The 16,999-nt window shown below is 44.5% G+C and overlaps 1 protein-coding gene across 1 annotated transcript in view; it reads left to right on the top strand.

Annotated features, from left to right (window-relative positions):
• RHPN2 (rhophilin Rho GTPase binding protein 2) overlaps nucleotides 1-16,999 on the top strand; it is a 111,130-nt gene that overhangs the window by 34,855 nt on the left and 59,276 nt on the right. The window contains exon 2 of the mRNA XM_068261050.1: nucleotides 10,808-10,920. Within this exon, the coding sequence (XP_068117151.1) occupies nucleotides 10,808-10,920 (113 nt within the window). The remainder of the gene's footprint in view (nucleotides 1-10,807; nucleotides 10,921-16,999) is intronic.

The following is a 16,999-nucleotide window of genomic DNA, read 5'->3' as shown; positions in this document are numbered from 1 at the left end:
GGGCAGGAGTACAGAATCGATAATCAAGAGCAGGGTCAGAGGATAGGCAGAGTCATACACAGAATATCAATTATACAATAATACAATAATCCTAGTCTTGTGTGAAATCCCAGGTTTCCTCCCAGATCAAAGCACACCGGATACTATCTAAGGTCTGAGTGCTAGCACATAAGTATTCGCAACAGCAGACAGGTTGCGAGTGAAGACTGAAGGCTTTTGAAGCAGAGGAGTCCCCACGGCCGCGCCCACCACCAATCAGCCAATCCTGAGCGCCGTGAGTCTCCTCTGACGTCAGCCGACCAGCCGGTCAGCTGACGCGCCTCCTCCCCGCATAAAGGTCCTGTCTCCGCGCGCGCCCGCGCAATACAGCAACCCTATGAGCAATGGACAACCCCGTCCTCGGCGTACTAGACGCCAGAGGAACGGGCGAAGTCCCAGAGCAGGGAAGCGAAGCGGCTGTGGAGACACCCTACGTGCTTGCAGCCGCTGCTTTCGTGGATGTTACACTTTTCTTTTTAAAACCGCCTCAGGTTCACTTTAAAAATTGTACAAAATATTACATAAAAATATCTATGAAGTCTTGCAGGCATACAACAGACTCTTGGGAGTAAATGAAGGGAGGGAGGTTGCACTGCCCGGAGGTAGCAGCATACAGAGGAGGGTGGTGACTATAATGAAAAGGTGCATATGGAAGGGAGTGACCCATATGAGACCATGTGTGTGAGCTCTAATGCTACAATGGTATCTTCAACCAGAACAGTATTTCTGCTCTCATGTTACCCTCCAAGAACTTTATCAGTATTCAGAACATGCTGTCTCAGATCATAACCCCCAGGGCGGGGCCTCCATTAGCCAGGCGTGTGATGCAATGTAAGACGTCTTATTCTGCAGGGACTGTTACCAGAAACTGTGATACCACACAGCAGAATGCAGCCAGTGACTTCATGAAAGTTTTTATACCAGCCATTGTGGGAGGAATCCGATGCTACTCAGGAGAGACAGTCGCAGAACAATGGATGACTGGTATTCTGCATCGCGGAAAGATTTGTTTAAAGTCCCAGGCACTGCTTTTTATATTAATTGAACAGTGGTTTAAATGAATTATGAATTAAAACCCCACCTCTGTAGTTTTTGCTAATGTACAGGTCTTTAGTGGCCGATAGGTCAGCTCCTATCAGTCAGAAACACTCCCCTTGTAGTCACATGGGCATAGAGGGTGAATTGATTGCTCTGCCAGCTGAAGCCACGCCTCCCCACTGTCATTAACTGGGGAGGGTGAGCAGGCAGTGAGAAGATGCAGAGGTCTGTGAATTAGTATAATGAGTATTTTATAAAAAAAAAATGCAGCTTTTAAAAAAACTTTTCAAGCTCAATTAATTTACTTTTATTTTTTATACAAAATACTTGTGAGTGTCGTATTTATGTGTAAGTGGTTGCATCTGGGTTACACTTATCTTCCTCTCTCCATGGAGCAGAACACACTGCTGAACCTCCCTGGTGGTAATCCCTAGCTACGCTTTTACTCACCTCTCGGGGATTCAGATGTCGGTAGCCGTTCTCCTTCCTGTCCTCTGAGGCTCTGAACCACTCTGGTGAGATCACTCTGGTGAGATTGCCGTCATTGATCTCACCAGAGAATTACACAGCCACCCAGAGGATGGAGGTAGAATTGCAGCGCTGGAGCCCAGAGAGGTGAGTCAGAGCAGGGGCTGCTGCACTGACTCTGACGACATGATTTTTTTTTGATTTTAGGGTCTGAAAAGTTTTTAAAACCAATGGCCAGAATTCATGTGTCTGCAGGAGAATGCACTTAAGGTTCCCCAAGAGAAAAATGGCTGACTTTCCTTTCTGTGCTGAGCTATTGTTTCATTTGATAAGCGCTGCCTCAGCCTTTCAGCAGACCCATGCGAAGGCCTCTCCTGGCACAGGGACAACCTGATGTTTCATCCATGTCTGGGTGAACAGGATCTTCTATTATCAATAACTAATTTCACTATTTCTATGGGCAAGCAGCTTCAGTGTTTCAGCATGACTCTGCAAATTTTTTTATTTTTTTTTACAAAAAAGCTTCTTGTAGTAGGTAAGACCTGCTTCTTTTTTGTAGCAATATGTTATGAACTCCGGGTATAATTATGCCTTTTTCTTATGCTTTCACTTGGCAGTACACCCTAGCAATGTACACTGAGCATATGATGACTGAGTACATAATCAAGGGTTAGATTTAAGGAACAACTGCACAACAAAACAATCATTCTGTTGCTAATATTGTCAGAAGGAAGTAGCTAGGTGTCAGGAGGAAGTCTCTCATTTTGACCTTTCAACTCTTCCTATTGGTCTTTTAATGCAATGAATGGCTTCACTGATTTGTAGGGAAGGTCAGCTTAGTCTTCCTTCAGACCTGCTTTGCCGTATCCTTTCTATTCCCGTCTACAAGTTTTCTTAATATTTAAACATGTTTTTTTTTTCTTCTCACAGTAGGCAAACTCTGTTTACTTTGTTCTTTATTATATGTTCGGATTCTGTTACTTGTGTTTGCCAGACCCTCCATAGCCCCGCCTCCCCCATAATCTAACAAGCTGCTAGGGTGGGAGTGTCCATGATGTGCTGCCAGGCATCATCATATTAGTGCAGGTGTGGAAAATAATACCACCTGCTTTGTGCACCTTGCTCATGCAGAAAGAGGAAATACCAGGGCTGTCTGCACCAAAACACAAAGTACAGATTCTGCACCAAAAGACAAAGTACAGATTCCACTTGCAGTTTGTGTTTAGAGTCACTTAAATAATTGTTAATAAACATTTATGTATATTACTAGATGTTTTAGTGAGAGTTGCATAAGAGTTGGCGAGCTATCTTTACTGATTAGGAATAAATTGTGTAGTCAGCCATTTGGCTCTGTCCATGCTTTTTGTCCGGGGTGCCAAGGATGGCTGTGTTCTGCATATGTACGCTTATACACAGGCTGATATGTCTTAATGAGCTGCACCCTCATCTGGGCTCAGTACTGCCCGTCTGTCTGTTGTGTCCAGTGCTGCCTGGCAGCCGTTCTCTACACTCGCTGCTCTTACATTCCAGACCTGTGCCAGCCATTGTTTACCTGCGCCAAGAGGGCACTCGTTTTATGAGACCAGCCCTGGCTGTGAGTAATGGCCATATCGCTATCTGGGCGTGAACAAACAGTCAACTGAGATTGCAGCAGGACTTTGTGTTCAATGCCATCACACCCACCTTCTTCCATTACACTCAAGTATTAGGTATGTTCTCATACCTCCAGCTAATATCGCTGCTCCTGGGAATCATTCCTTCTGGCATGTTTGCTGTGGTGTAACAAACAGATCTATATTGAAAATGTGGAGTCAGGATTTTTTTAAGTTATATAGTTTTCAGGCTCAAAGGCCATCTCCAGACTCAAATCTAATATTACCATTTGATTGGTGAATATTTAGAGTTCTCAAATGTGAAATGCAGCTTGTGTAGCAAAAAATCCTGTCTTACATTTCTAATCACAAGATCAGATGGTACCAGAGTTCACAAAGTCGGGGTGCATACCCACAGTGACGCTTTGGGCCCCAGTGCAAGCTTTACATTGGGCATCTCCAAGCATTCTTTAATTCATATGGCGTCGCAAAACCTGCCAAGGATATCCAAATGAAGAGAGGTGTAGGCAGAGGAGGCGAACAATTTAATGATTACCACTATTCAAAGCATATATAGAAGTGATCATCACCAGCATAGCACAATTGAAGACCTGATATTGCAGTTGAGCAAGGGATCCTAGTGGGCCCTTCTGGTCCAAAGGCCACGGTGCGATCGCAACCTGTGCATCCCCTATTGCTGTGCCAATGCTGCATACATACATCCAATTTCAGTATCTACCCGAAATCTGCCTAGCGGTGCCGCCTACCTGGCTGCCCTGCAAGTGTTAAAGGCCCCCCAGTGCCGATGCCCTGTAAATTCTCACCTATCCGCTGCGTGACTCCCAGCCTCCTCCACTGACACCCCCAAAGCGCTTTTAAAAACAGCCAGTGCTTTTCAAAATCGAAAAGCACTCATAGGGCTTCAGAATCAGAATCTTTTTTATTCACTAAGACAAATAGCACGCCTTATCAAAGTTAGCACGCCTTATCAAAGTTAACACGCCTTATCAGAGTAGCATAGCGAAGTTATGCCTGCTAATTGGCAATGACGAGAGCTCCGCCCGTCCTGCCCTGTTCCCCTGCGGGTTCGTAGAGCTCGCTATGCTACTCTGATAAGGCATGCTAACTTTGATAAGGCATGCTTTTTGTGTTAGTGAATCAAGCCCATAGTGTGAACAAGCCCTTACTATTGGAAATGTCATTTATTTCACATCAGGAAATCAAGGAGCCTCTGGACAGACAATATACAGGATCTTCTCAAAAAATTAGCATATTGTGATAAAGTTCATTATTTTCGGTAATGTACTGATAACCATTAGACTTTCATATATTTTAGATTCAAATACACACAACTGAAGTAGTTCAAGCCTTTTATTGTTTTAATATTGATGATTTTGGCATACAGCTCATGAAAACCCAAATTTCCTATCTCAAAAAATTAGCATATTGCATCCGACCAATAAAAGAAAAGTGTTTTTAAAACAAAAAAAGTCAACCTTCAAATAATTATGTTCAGTTATGCACTCAATACTTGGTCGGGAATCCTTTTGCAGAAATGACTGCTTCAATGCGGCGTGGCATGGAGGCAATCAGCCTATGGCACTGCTCAGGTGTTATGGAGGCCCAGGATGCTTCGATAGCGGCCTTAAGCTCATCCAGAGTGTTGGATCTTGCGTCTCTCAACTTTCTCTTCACAATATCCCACAGATTCTCTATGGGGTTCAGGTCAGGAGAGTTGGCAGGCCAATTGAGCACAGTAATACCATGGTCAGTAAACCATTTACCAGTGGTTTTGGCACTGTGAGCAGGTGCCAGGTCATGCTGAAAAATAAAATCTTTATGTCCATAAAGCTTTTCAGCAGATGGAAGCATGAACCCACTTTTGAACCAGAAACCTGAGCTACAAAGCAGCAGCACTGACCTGGGCTACAAAGCAGCAGCACTGGACTGTTGCTCAGTGGTCCAAAGTACTTTTTTCGGATGAAAGGAACTTTTACATGTCATTCGGAAATCAAGGTGCCAGAGTCTGGAGGAAGACTGGGGAGAGGGAAATGCCAAAATGCCTGAAGTCCAGTGTCAAGTACCCACAGTCAGTGATGGTCTGGGGTGCCATGTCAGCTGCTGGTGTTGGTCCACTGTGTTTTATCAAGGGCAGGGTCAATGCAGCTAGCTATCAGGAGATTTTGGAGCACTTCATGCATCCACCTGCTGAAAAGCTTTATGGAGATGAAGATTTCATTTTTCAGCACGACCTGGCACCTGCTCACAGTGCCAAAACCACTGGTAAATGGTTTACTGACCATGGTATTACTGTGCTCAATTGGCCTGCCAACTCTCCTGACCTGAACCCCATAGAGAATCTGTGAGATATTGTGAAGAGAAAGTTGAGAGACGCAAGACCCAACACTCTGGATGAGCTTAAGGCCACTATCGAAGCATCCTGGGCCTCCATAACACCTGAGCAGTGCCATAGGCTGATTGCCTCCATGCCACGCCGCATTGAAGCAGTCATTTCTTCAAAAGGATTCCCGACCAAGTATTGAGTGCATAACTGAACATGATTATTTCAAGGTTGACTTTTTTTGTTTTAAAAACGCTTTTCTTTTATTGGTCGGATGAAATATGCAAATTTTTTGAGATAGGAAATTTGGGTTTTCAACAACCCTGCCTTTTCGTTGTGTGTACCCAGCATTAGAGGATATAAAAAAACAACAACTGATAATGAAAAATATGTTAAAATGTATGTCCAGTAGAATCTTGTTATAGTGAACTGATATAGTAATCCTCTGGCTATAGTAAACTCAGTCCCCAGGTCTTGACCATGCGCCTGTATGAACATACAACGTATGACCAATTCTGATATACGGTAGTAAACTTCTGATATAGTAAACTACTAAGCCTGGTTCCGTGGAGTTTACTATAATGGGATTCTACTATATTACATATCTGTCCCTATTTAACACCCTGTCCATTGAGACTCCAACTAGTCCACCTTGAAGAACACTTGTATTGTTACAGTATATTGTGAAAAGTGTACTAAGCCCCTATTCAGTAAGGAGTTCCAGAAGACTGTTAGGGTGTTGCCACCTGTTTGTAGTGTTGTTTTCAGTGACATTTACAAGAAGCTACCAAATTTCAAGGCCATTTAAAAATTACCCTGACAGTGTGTCCTATGTGAGGTCACCAACACCTTAGGATTATAAAATAGTATAGTGTGAAGAGCAATGCTGTTCACAGGAAGCACCCATAGATCTTGCTGATTCCTGTACGAGCTTTATCATTTTTGCCCTACATGTGTTTATCTAAATTCTTTGAAAATAATACTGTGGCTGGCAAATGTCTTACAACTGCCCAATCGTAGCCATAGACTTGAAGCTTTAGTTTCAGATGGTGACATGGCAAACACCTCTGCAGCCTACCATCTGTGTGCTAACCACAAGATACTGCACTGCTATATTGGCTTTGTTTCTAAGCTTGGAACAACATTGTGTCATTGCAGCGGTAATTAAAGCCCTGCATTAACTAACAGGCATGTTGGCATGAATGTGCAGTGCTTGCCTAATGCTTGGCCAAGGAGTCCATAGTGATGGATTAGGTTTTAAGCTCAGATCACTCATTCACCATTCTTCGTTGGCTGAATCAGCCGATACTGTGCACGTCAACAGCAGGGCTGTGGAGTTGGTACAAAAATCACCCGACTCTTCAGTTTATGGAAACCACCGACTCTGACTTCAGGTACCCCAAATTACTCTGACTCCTCGACTTGACGTATTGCAAGCATTCCAATCTAATCATAAATGTTTCTGCTGTAACAAATCTTATCTCAGTCAGCCTGGCTGTATTTGGTACATTAGAAGGAAGCTTGTCACCTCTTCTCCCACATTCCTGCTCCTCATTGATTAGCTGAGGGCAGTTCAGTGGGAAGCTGCTGAAATACAATCTATGCTGTGCTCACGTGGTTACAAAGCAAGCTAGATATGGCAGTTTCTAGGAGAAAATAAATAAAGAGTAAGGTGGGAAATGACATCAGGATTGGCTTCAGTCAGAAGCAGTAAAAGTGGAAAATGCCTGAAATAGTTTTTACTTTACTTAATGTAGCCATACACTGGTCGATTTGCCATTAGATCGACCAGCTGACAGATCCCTATCTGATCGAATCTGATCAGAGAGGGATCGTATGGCTGCCTTTACTGCAAACAGATTGTGAATCGATTTCAGCCTGAAACCGATCACAATCTGTGGAGCCGCCGCTGCCGCCTGTCCCCCCCCCCCCGCGCGCGCATACATTACCTGACGCTGGCTCCCGGGCATCTTCTCCGCATCTCCTCCACGCTGCACCCGCTCCATCCCGGCGCTTCCTGTGTCACTCCGTGACCAGGAAGTTCAAATAGAGCGCCCTCTGTTTGAACTTCCTGGTCACTGCAGTGACAGGAAGCGCTGGGATGAAGCGGGTGCAGCGCGGAGAAGATGCGGAGAAGACGCCCGGGAGCCAGCGTCAGGTAATGTATACCTGATCGGATCGGCCGCCGCTAGCGACGCGCTCCCTACCCGTGGGCGATCGAGGGTAATTTCCCGCACGGCGCGATCGACGGACCGATCCGATCGGCGGGTGCGTTTAGCACGAACGATTGGCAGCAGATTAGATCCCAGGATCGAATCTGCTGTTGAAACGGCTGCGAATCGGGCCAGTGTATGGCCACCTTTACTGTATAAAATTCGCTGAAATCAAAACGTGGACAGTACAATACATATGCTATGTAAGTAGCATAAGTATTTTATCTACTTATATATGTGTTTTTTTCCTGGGCTGTCTCTGCTGCTTTAAAGGACAATGTGAGTACAAAAATGGTACCGGCTGACTAGATCATGTACGGTGATAATGGCCTGTAGGGCTCCTGGCGTTGTCACCTCTTTGTGTGGTGACATCAGCCTGCACTCATGATAGATCTTACACACTGTGGCCGCCTTTCACTGCGGAGTGACTCAGATTATGGGCCGTGTAAACAAAGTAACTAGGACAGATGAAAGAAAATATTTACAGATCAAGAGCCCAGTTAACTTAGTGGGCGCAGGATATACGTGAATAGAATGGGCATGGATTTAATGAGGCTGGGCTGGATTGTTGTTTTACTTTCTTGTAAACCATGAGTATACTAACTGCTCATTTTGCTGAGAGTTGTAAGAGTACCTGTCAAAGCTACGCACACTGCATTTGTCACAAGCCATACAGAGTCTCTTATAATCCAGCCTTTATTATGGTGTCACTAAAGGAACCAATCAAAACAGAAACTATCACTTTCACTTCCTCCCAATTTTTTTGTTCTGGCAAAAATGAATTTGATTATTGACCAACCGCAGTTAACTACCATTTTTTGTAGACAAAACAGTCATGTTTGTTGCATGTGTACACTCACAGATCTGCGCATGCTGACAAAAGTGAATGTTGTTATCTAATGTACTAAATCAGAACCAATTAAGCAGGTTTGTCAAACAAGCTTTCTTCGTGTCCCTTTATCGGCTTGTCTACGTTCCAGAAAACAGTCACTTTTTATGCCTAGTGTGAGCCTAGCCTAATACCAGTTCAGATTTAGGTCTCCTTCGCACCATGCACTGCATCTATATCACTTTAGGATTGGCATCTCATCCCTTTAGATACCGCCACATATAAATTATGCATGCCTTGTGGCTAGTTAGATGCAGTTTAGGCACTGATTATGTGTGAGTATCCCCAGAACCTGTATAACTCAGATGTGCAGGTATCTAAAGGGATGAGGTGGCAACCTTGTTCACAACACATGAAACCTCATTGATAATGAATGGAATAACACTGCGTTCAGAGAAAAATGCATACAGCAATGCTTTGTGATAACACACTGCTGAACCAGAGAGTGGATCAGTGTAAGTCATTCATCCATGGCTTATTTTTAGAAGATGGTGATGTGGTTTCTTTTGTTGGAGGGTTTTTGTCTCCTTTTGGACCACCATGCTAGAGATGGTTAATGAGATGCAAATAATTACATCTCACATGCAAATGTAATGCAAATTGTATGTGGCTTGAAAATGGACCAATCAAATGCATTCCTGTCTTTTTTGATTTGCCTGTGTTCAAGCTGTTTACAATTTACATTAAATGTGTATGCAATGATTTACATCTCATTCACCATCTATACTCTTCCCCTTAGTGGCATCCTTGCCCTGATTGTTTTTCTTTTTTTGTTGTTGTTTCCTAATAAAGTGATCTGCAGACACACATCTCTCTGCATGTTCAGAATGGATTTAGATGAAATGGGGCCCTAAGCAAGATAGCATTTTTGAACCGCCACTTGCCCTCCACTAATCACCTGGCTTTCTTGTAGTAAGATTTGGTGGGGTTTAGCATTCTCCAGGCCCCTAGACTCTCTCCAGGCCCTATGCAACTGTCTAGAATTGCCTTGTGGATAAGCCGGCTGTGGTGGAGATTTACTATTCTATGAGTAGAAATGCTGTAAATTTGATAGTTTGCACTGACCCCCTAAACAGTTGCGTTGCTAGCCCCGAAGATCAGTGGCACATGCCCAGGATCTATTCTGGGGCACCCCAGGCAGAGTCAGAGCTGTAGAGCCTCTATGGGGGCATGCTGGGAGCTGCGGTGCCTCAACGGCGGGCATGCTAGGATCTGTGATGTATCAATGTGGGGTATGCTGGGTGCTGTGGTGCCTCAATGGCAGGCATGCTGGGAGCTGTGATGCATCAATGTGGGGTATGCTGGGTGCTGTGGTGCCTCAATGGGGGCATGTTTGGTGCTGTAGTGCCTCAATGGCAGGCATGCTGGGAGCTGTGATGCATCAATGTGGGGTATGCTGGGTGCTGTGTTGCCTCTATAAGGGCATATTGGGTGCTGTGGTGCCATGCTGGGTGCTGTGGTGCCTTTACGGGAGCATGCAGGGAGCTGTGGTTCTTCTATGGGGGCATGCTGGGAGTTGTGGTGCCTCAATGGGAGACCTGTGGGTGCATGGGAGGGGGTCCACTAGAAGGTCAGGGAATGCTATGGGGGAACTGCCAGATAACCTGGCAACAGGCCAGCCCACCCAGCAGAAAGCCAGACCATCCAGCACCTCAGCCAGGTAACTGTCTATTTGTGACACTGCCTATTTACGTGATATGCTGTATTTTTGTTTCTTTTTGTATTATTGGAGAGGGGGCTTCATCCAACATTTTGCTGGGCAGGCCTACTTAGACCGCATTTAAATTCATGTAAATTTGGCTCCACCCATGACCACACCCACATTTGGTTGTGTGGCCCCACCCATTTTTTTGGCTGGATTGCCCAAAAGTGCCCTGGATCTCTAAGGATCCTAGCAACACCCCTGAAATGAGTGGCAAAGTTCACCTGTTATATAGAGACTGATGCAATGACATTTGTTTCAAGTTTCAACGTATGACATTGGTTGATATGAACCTTCTCAGCTGCAAAATCTCTACTGAGTTTTCATGAGTGCAAAACTAGGCATTTGTGTAACACGATAGGCGGTTTATAGGGATATAATGGTAGACTGCTGTCACTCACTTGCTGCAGCTTCATACAAGGGACAAAATATTTAAAAAGCAATATATGTTTTTTTTTTTTTTTACCGGTGAGGCTACTGGTTGAGAATTTGACTAATATTGTCTCTATTTTCTTTTCATTACAGGGCAAATCCATCGCCCAGACTGGCCGCAGCAAACTGCAGAATCAAAGGGCCGGACTGAACAATCAGATCCTGAAAGCCATGAGGATGAGGGCTGGAGCTGAGAACCTCCTGCGGTACGTTCCCATCCATTCAGCTACAGAATGCTGCCTTTGTTCTTCTGGCCCGGTGATCTGAGATTCCCACAGCAGAGTCCCAACAGATGCAGATCACTAATGAACAGAGAGAGAGACAAGCTTTGATTGTAGCAACAGTTCATACTCAGGTTACCATCGTCCTCCCTCCCATCCTCAAGGTTACTCTGTGTTGAGCATCCTCTCAGGATCTCCAGTGACTGCTCTTATTTATACTAAAGTGTCATGCGCATCTACCTAGGCAGGCCACAGGGAAACAAACCATTGCTTGACTCTCTTCTTTTGGTGCTGATCATTTTAGTGCAGTGGGTTTCTTCCAACTTCTCCTCCCTCCAAAACTCTCCATAGGGAATGGTAGTGAATGCGATTGTGAGCTTCTCTGAAGGCTGGTTATTGCCATAGCTTGCTCGATGTAATGGGTTGACTAGGCGCTACAACATCTTGCTGACATACGGAACCTCTGGTGGAGCATGATCGGGAACCTGTGGCAAGATCATTGGAGGCACAAAGAGGACCAAGGGAGTTTGCTTAGTGGATCAATAGTTATAACCTACATGGGGAAATTGTTGCCCCATCCTGCTTGGTGGATCACTAGTTGTATTGTAGTTGGTGGGTCACTGGTTGTATTTTGCTTAATGGGTCACTGGTTGTATTCTGCTTGGTGGATCACTGGTTGTATCCTGCTTAATGGGTCACTGGTTGTATCTTGCTTGGTGGGTCACTGGTTGTATCCTGCTTAATGGGTCACTGGTTGTATCTTGCTTGGTTAGTCACTGGTTGCATCCTGCTTGGTGGGTCACTGGTTGCATCCTGCTTGGTTAGTCACTGGTTGCATCCTGCTTGGTGGGTCACTGGTTGCATCCTGCTTGGTGGGTCACTGGTTGTATGCTGCTTGGTGGGTCACTGGTTGCATCCTGCTTGGTGGGTCACTAGTTGTATCCTGCTTGGTGGGTCACTGGTTGTATCCTGATTGGTGGGTCACTGGTTGCATCCTGCTTGGTGGGTCCCTGGTTGTATCCTGCTTGGTGGGTCCCTGGTTGTATCCTGCTTGGTTAGTCACTGGTTACATCCTGCTTGGTGGGTCACTGGTTACATCCTGCTTGGTGGGTCACTGGTTGTATCTTGCTTGGTGGGTCACTGGTTGTATCCTGCTTGGTTAGTCACTGGTTACATCCTGCTTGGTGGGTCACTGGTTGTATCTTGCTTGGTTAGTCACTGGTTACATCCTGCTTGGTGGGTCCCTGGTTGTATCTTGCTTGGTGGGTCACTGGTTGTATACTGCTTGGTGGGTCCTTGGTTGTATCTTGCTTGGTGAATCAATGGTTGTTATGCTGCCTGTCAGATCAATGGTTGTATCTTGCTTGTTTAATCTCTGGTGGTATCCTGCTTGGTGGATCACTGGTTGTATCCTGCTTGGTGGGCCCCTGGCTGTATCCTGGTTGGTGAATCACTGGTTGTTATGCTGCCTGACAGACCAATCTTGCTTGGTGAATCACTGGTGGTATCCTGCTTGTCAGATCAATGGTTTTGACTTTCTTGGTGGATCACTGGTTGAATCCTGATCAGGAGACTGTCTTCATAGATGAAAAAGTTAGAGGCAGGCCCAGTGTAAGCGCTACTGAATTGTCTGCTCACCCTCTCTGACCCATCTTCCCATATGAGCTCCCTGGCACCTGCCACCACATCGCCTGTGCCCATGGCATGGTACATGTGTGTGTGACTTGTGTAACTCTCTGTGGGAGACAATGCAAGCTGTGTGCATATACATTGTGATGCACCAGATGAGGCAGTTCAGCAGTTTACAAACCGGAATAGTTTTCTGACTCCACTGTTTGTATGCTTGTGCCAGGTGTGTTACTCAGACACCACTGAAGCCAGAGGCTCAACATGACAGCCAAGCAACTTAACATGAGTTCATCAATGGCATATTTTATTATAGGTTTGGTTGAAAGGTATTCATGCTCTTAGTAATAATAACATTTACTGGGATCATTATGCAGGAGGTGTCTCAACTTGCAGAGGGGAGAATGCATTCAGCCTGGAGGTCAGAGTTTTATCTGCTGCTCACTATTAGCTTTTTAGCAGCTCTTTGATTTCATTATACTGTTGAAGCGAAGTTGGTCATCAAGTGGTTAACAACAAGTTACTGCACAATTAAAAGCCTCCTGTGTTGTCTAGGGCTGGAGGTGATGCTGCAGGCTACAGAGTCGTCCACAATACAATGGGCAGCTTCCTCAGACAAAGGGCTGAAAGAAGAGATGACTTAAATGTTGTGTACTACTTTATTAAAAAGGGGAAAAAGGGGGCTTATTGGTCCAGACAGTCGCTCTCCAGGCTGCAGGGCTTTGAAATTTCCAGACCACCAAGGTAGGAGGACTGTAACTCAACAAGCAAGCAGGAACAAAGGGAAGGAGAAAAGAACTGTTGAGATTCTCCTGAGGACAGTCACACACTACTCATCTCTACTGCAAGTCCTGTATTCCTGCAGATGGGATACCACATACATCTTACAGCAGACCTGAGCACGGCCTAAAATACAACCAAGAATATAGAAACTGAGACCAAAGCTGTCAATGCTTTGGGATAGCAAGCAAACGTTTTATCTACTCATGAAGGTAAAGGGGGGCAGCAGTCCATTGCATTTACCTATTCCACTAGGTGCTCTAGTAGAACAAGGAGATTGTTTGCTTCTGTATATTGTTAGTGCAGCGAGTGGAAGACTGGACTGCTGGCCACAGAACAGGATCAGTCAACATGGCTAAAGTTTGTCATCCTAGACTAGGATCGGGACTTCATTTCTCAGATGACAGTTCAGAGACCGAGATGCTTCTGTTTTCATGGAGATGGGAGGGGTGACAATGACATGGCTCATAATGCAGTGGCTTCCGTGGCATGGGCTAGGAGGGCTACAGTGCACTTGGTGGTTGCTTTTGTTTAAGGATACAACATTTTGTATTTTTAAACAAGCTTGGGGAACACCTGTACACATGCTTGCTTGACACCCGTGTTCAGTATAGCGTGTGTATGCACCTTTAGAGGACAGGGTGGAGACCGTTGTCTACACTGAGGATTATGTAGCTCCACCTCCAGCCGGTCACATGACCCTGTGTGTAATAAAAGCTCTGCACAGGCATATAGCAGGGCAGGAAGGCCACCCCATTATCTGTGCTTGTAACGCCATAGTACAGAGTGGTCACTAGACATAAATAAAACTCTTCTGAGTGAATCTAGGTTTTCAACACATGGTACCTGTAGCCCCAGCGGGTACATCAGTGGGGCCCGCATGGCAGTTAAACCTGCCATAGTTAATCCATCATAGTCATTTTTGAGATTATGTATGATCTGTACTAGCACCACATGTCTACTTATGGAATAATATTACACATGGAACTTTATATGGACAGTGGATGCAGGTACAGGTGGGGATACACGGGTACTAACATAATGCCTATATCTCTTCTGCTTTGAGTTGTACCAGGGATCCAAATCATCTACAAGGCAACCTAGGCAGATGCTGAATACTTCTTCCTCTGGTCTCCACTTCTCCCCTTACCAAAACTATCATATAGTAAGCAGGGAGCCTCAGCTGCTACCTTTCTTGCTTTTAATGTTAACCCGACTCTGGATGGCTGAGACTGTGAATGGGCTGTTAGGAGTTGGTGTACTAATGCATGAGTGTGCTGAAAATGGGGGCTCTCATCATTAATGGGCCTTTATTAATGATTTAGCTCACGTTAAAATGATGTCATGTTACGCCCTGTGTGCATGGTAATAGCTGTTAGTGTTACTGTGTGCCTAACTTCCATTTATCTAGCTACTGTTATGTTCTTCTAAAATGTTCTGAAGTGATAGCTCCCTTTTCCCTTGTCATAGATTGTCTCACTGCACTCCTTTTTCCTCTATACATGTCATATGGCTTCACCAAATATGCAGTATGGAAACATGGACCAGTTATACTATGAATAATAGGTGTGACAGCCTTGTATTTTTACCACTTTTTTCCACTACTGCAGTATATCTACGTCCTCTGTGACTTCATCTAAGCCACGAGTCAGTAGATATACGTCTTGTAACAGAAGCAGTGCTGTGCAGGATTGGGCTTGCTCCTGTGCACATTTCTGGCACAGTCTGATGCAGCACTAATTGGTGAATGGGAATATATGTTTCCTGAGCTAATGAGATTAATTTTTACCATTAAAAATACTATTATTTTCTCAGTTCATAGTGAAAAATACACTCTGTAGCATTATTTCAGAATCAAATATCTTCACCATAACTTGTGACAGGAACATAATCTAAGTTTTGTGATAAGCGGTAAGAATAGCCAAACAAAAATTTGTGTTTTTCATCTACAGTAGCACTTTTTATTTTTGAACTGGAATTGGTAAAACTGAGAAATAATTGTAAGGCTTGGTGGTGTATTCTCCACAGTCAGCATGCAACGCATGAGCTGGCGTGGAGGAGGTACACACACTAGCACCAGGAAACAGGCTATCCCTAGTATAGTGGAGGGGAGGACTGACTCCAATAGGAGATTGTGGCGCACAGAGCCGGTGCAGATCTGACAGCCACAAACAATGCTTTCGTTATAACGTCTCAGCGCAAAGTAGCGCTGAGCGCACAAATCAGAACTGAGGAGATCAGGACAGGTAGACAGAATGAACGCTTGCTAGCTAGCGGCTACTTAGCGACAGCAAGCGTCCAAAACCAGACAGACTGGAATGAGGCAGCCAATGCGTTGCGGCGATGGCGTGCCTCACAAAGACAGGACAGGATAGTCAGAAAATAGCAGGATCGAGATAGATGAACGTAACACAGATAAATATACAATAAGTATGTTTTCCTAGCGTATTACAATTACAGCTATCAATGAAACTATTTGTAACGTCTGACTAACATATGTATATATCGGCAATGAACCGATATATGACATAAGCAGGAACGCTGACTAGGAATGGAGTAACACAGGGAACAGGACTCAGAAGGATTCGCTATCTCTTCGCAGAGATGAACGCAATCCACAAACGGTAACAGAACAGGATTCAGAAGGATTCGTTATCTCTTCGCAGAGATGAACGCAATCCACAAACAGTAACAAAACAGGATTCAGAAGGATTCGTTATCTCTTCGCAGAGATGAACGCAATCCACAAACAGGACCAGGAACAGGATAACTAGCTCAGCACGGGTGTTCACGGTACGCGCAAACTACCAAAACGTGCTGGAAAACTGACTAACTGAACACAGGAAATAAACAGTTCGTGTACGTATATATCAGCAACACTGATATATCAACGTAACACAAATACAAGGAAAATAATAAACGTGCTGGTATGCATATATATTGGCAATGAACCAATATATGATGCAAAGACCAGCAAAGTATCTTTAACAAGAACCACGATCGGGGGCTAAAGCGACAGCAAGACAGGCTTAAGCTGAAGCTATGAAAACCCAAGGAAACCCTGCAGGAAGCAGATCTTTATACTGAGGTCATCCAATGGGAGCAGACATGCAGATTCCCACACAGGTGAATGATAATCAGTCACAAGCTGACAGCAGGGAAAGACAGACAAAGCTATACAGCTTGCATGGAAATAGATCAGAACTGCCTGAGCTGCAGCACTACTTCCAGCAATAGCTGCTGCAGCAGCGATCATTACAATAATGTGTTTTTTCTATTTTTTTCCTTGTTTACCCATTAAAATTCATAGAAAACAAAACTGTTCGAGGGAAAAAATGGCATACAATGAAAGCTTAGTTTGTCTTGAAAAAAACAGTATATATTTCATTTCTGTGTCATAAGTAGGGATAAAGTTATTTCTGATTAAATAAGGACATAGCTAAACTGTCAAAACTGCTCTGGTCCATAAGTGGGAAACAAGGTCTGGATGCGAAGTGTGTACATAGGTTGTATTATTGGGCAGAGATCTATTTTGGCCTCTATCATCTTCGCTGTCACATTTAAAGAGGAACTCCAGCCTAAACAAACATACTGTCATTAAGTTACATTAGTTATGTTAATTAGAAAAGATAGATAATATAATTTTTTACCCACCCGG

The sequence above is a fragment of the Hyperolius riggenbachi genome, chromosome 11, assembly GCF_040937935.1.
Source record: "Hyperolius riggenbachi isolate aHypRig1 chromosome 11, aHypRig1.pri, whole genome shotgun sequence".
NCBI lineage: Eukaryota > Metazoa > Chordata > Amphibia > Anura > Hyperoliidae > Hyperolius > Hyperolius riggenbachi.
The sequence above is the reverse complement of the archived record's forward strand: the minus strand, read 5'-3'. Positions and strand labels throughout refer to the sequence as shown.